Source organism: Charadrius vociferus, unplaced genomic scaffold (assembly GCF_000708025.1).
Source record: "Charadrius vociferus isolate BGI_N301 unplaced genomic scaffold, ASM70802v2 scaffold346, whole genome shotgun sequence".
In the NCBI taxonomy this organism is placed as follows: Eukaryota; Metazoa; Chordata; class Aves; order Charadriiformes; family Charadriidae; genus Charadrius; species Charadrius vociferus.
The window spans coordinates 490,279-491,008 of NW_009648899.1; the positions used below are offsets into that span (position 1 = coordinate 490,279).

Below are 730 nucleotides of genomic sequence, written 5' to 3' on the forward strand. Positions count from 1 at the left end.
AAACCTCTCTCCTTCTTCTCCAGTGTCTGCTTGTTGCTGCCAGCACTGGCTATAATTGAATAAGCTTTATTCAGACGGTAGCTAAATTTAGCAGATATTAGCATCAAGTCTCTACAGAGGCAAAAACGGGGGAGACAATACTGAATAATAGATTAAATTTATGGCGGAGTGAACCTCTGCAACAGAGGAATGCGGCACAGTGTTAAAATGGGATTTTGGGGCCTTGCTGAGACAAAACATGACGCTGCTGCCACCATCCCCTTTCCTCCCAGCCTGTTATTGTTATTATCCCTGCAATGGCGGTGCCCCCTCAGAGCCCTGGCCCCATTGCAGTGGCTCCATGCGGGTGTAACACAGAGAGCCAGCGTGCCAACTGCCGGACCATGCACTGCAGAAGCTGGAGACAGAAGCGATTAGGAAAGGCCACCAGCACAAAGGCGGGCGCACCCGCTGTGGGCAACGCGAGCTCAGGAAGTCCCTGAGGTAATCCCCACACAAGATGACTCCCACAACGTGGCGCCACAGCCCTTGCCGCCCAAATTCCCCCTCCCCGCCCCTCCGCCGCAGCCCCTCTGCGCATGCGCATGCGCATGCGCCGCGCACGGCGCCGGAAGTGTGGTGCTGCGGAGACGGAAGAGGCGTCACGGGCGGGTAGAAGTGTGGCGACGAGACGGAAGTTGGTGGGGTGGGGGTTGCGCGGTCGTGGTGATGGCGGCCTCCCCGGTGCGGC

General features: G+C 57.9%; 1 protein-coding gene across 1 annotated transcript in view; it reads left to right on the top strand.

Annotated features, from left to right (window-relative positions):
• Positions 1 to 578: 578 nt before the first annotated feature.
• The window catches only part of RPS19BP1 (ribosomal protein S19 binding protein 1), a 1,810-nt gene continuing 1,658 nt past the window's right edge, over positions 579 to 730 (top strand). The window contains exon 1 of the mRNA XM_009887171.1: positions 579 to 651. Within this exon, the coding sequence (XP_009885473.1) occupies positions 579 to 651 (73 nt within the window). The remainder of the gene's footprint in view (positions 652 to 730) is intronic.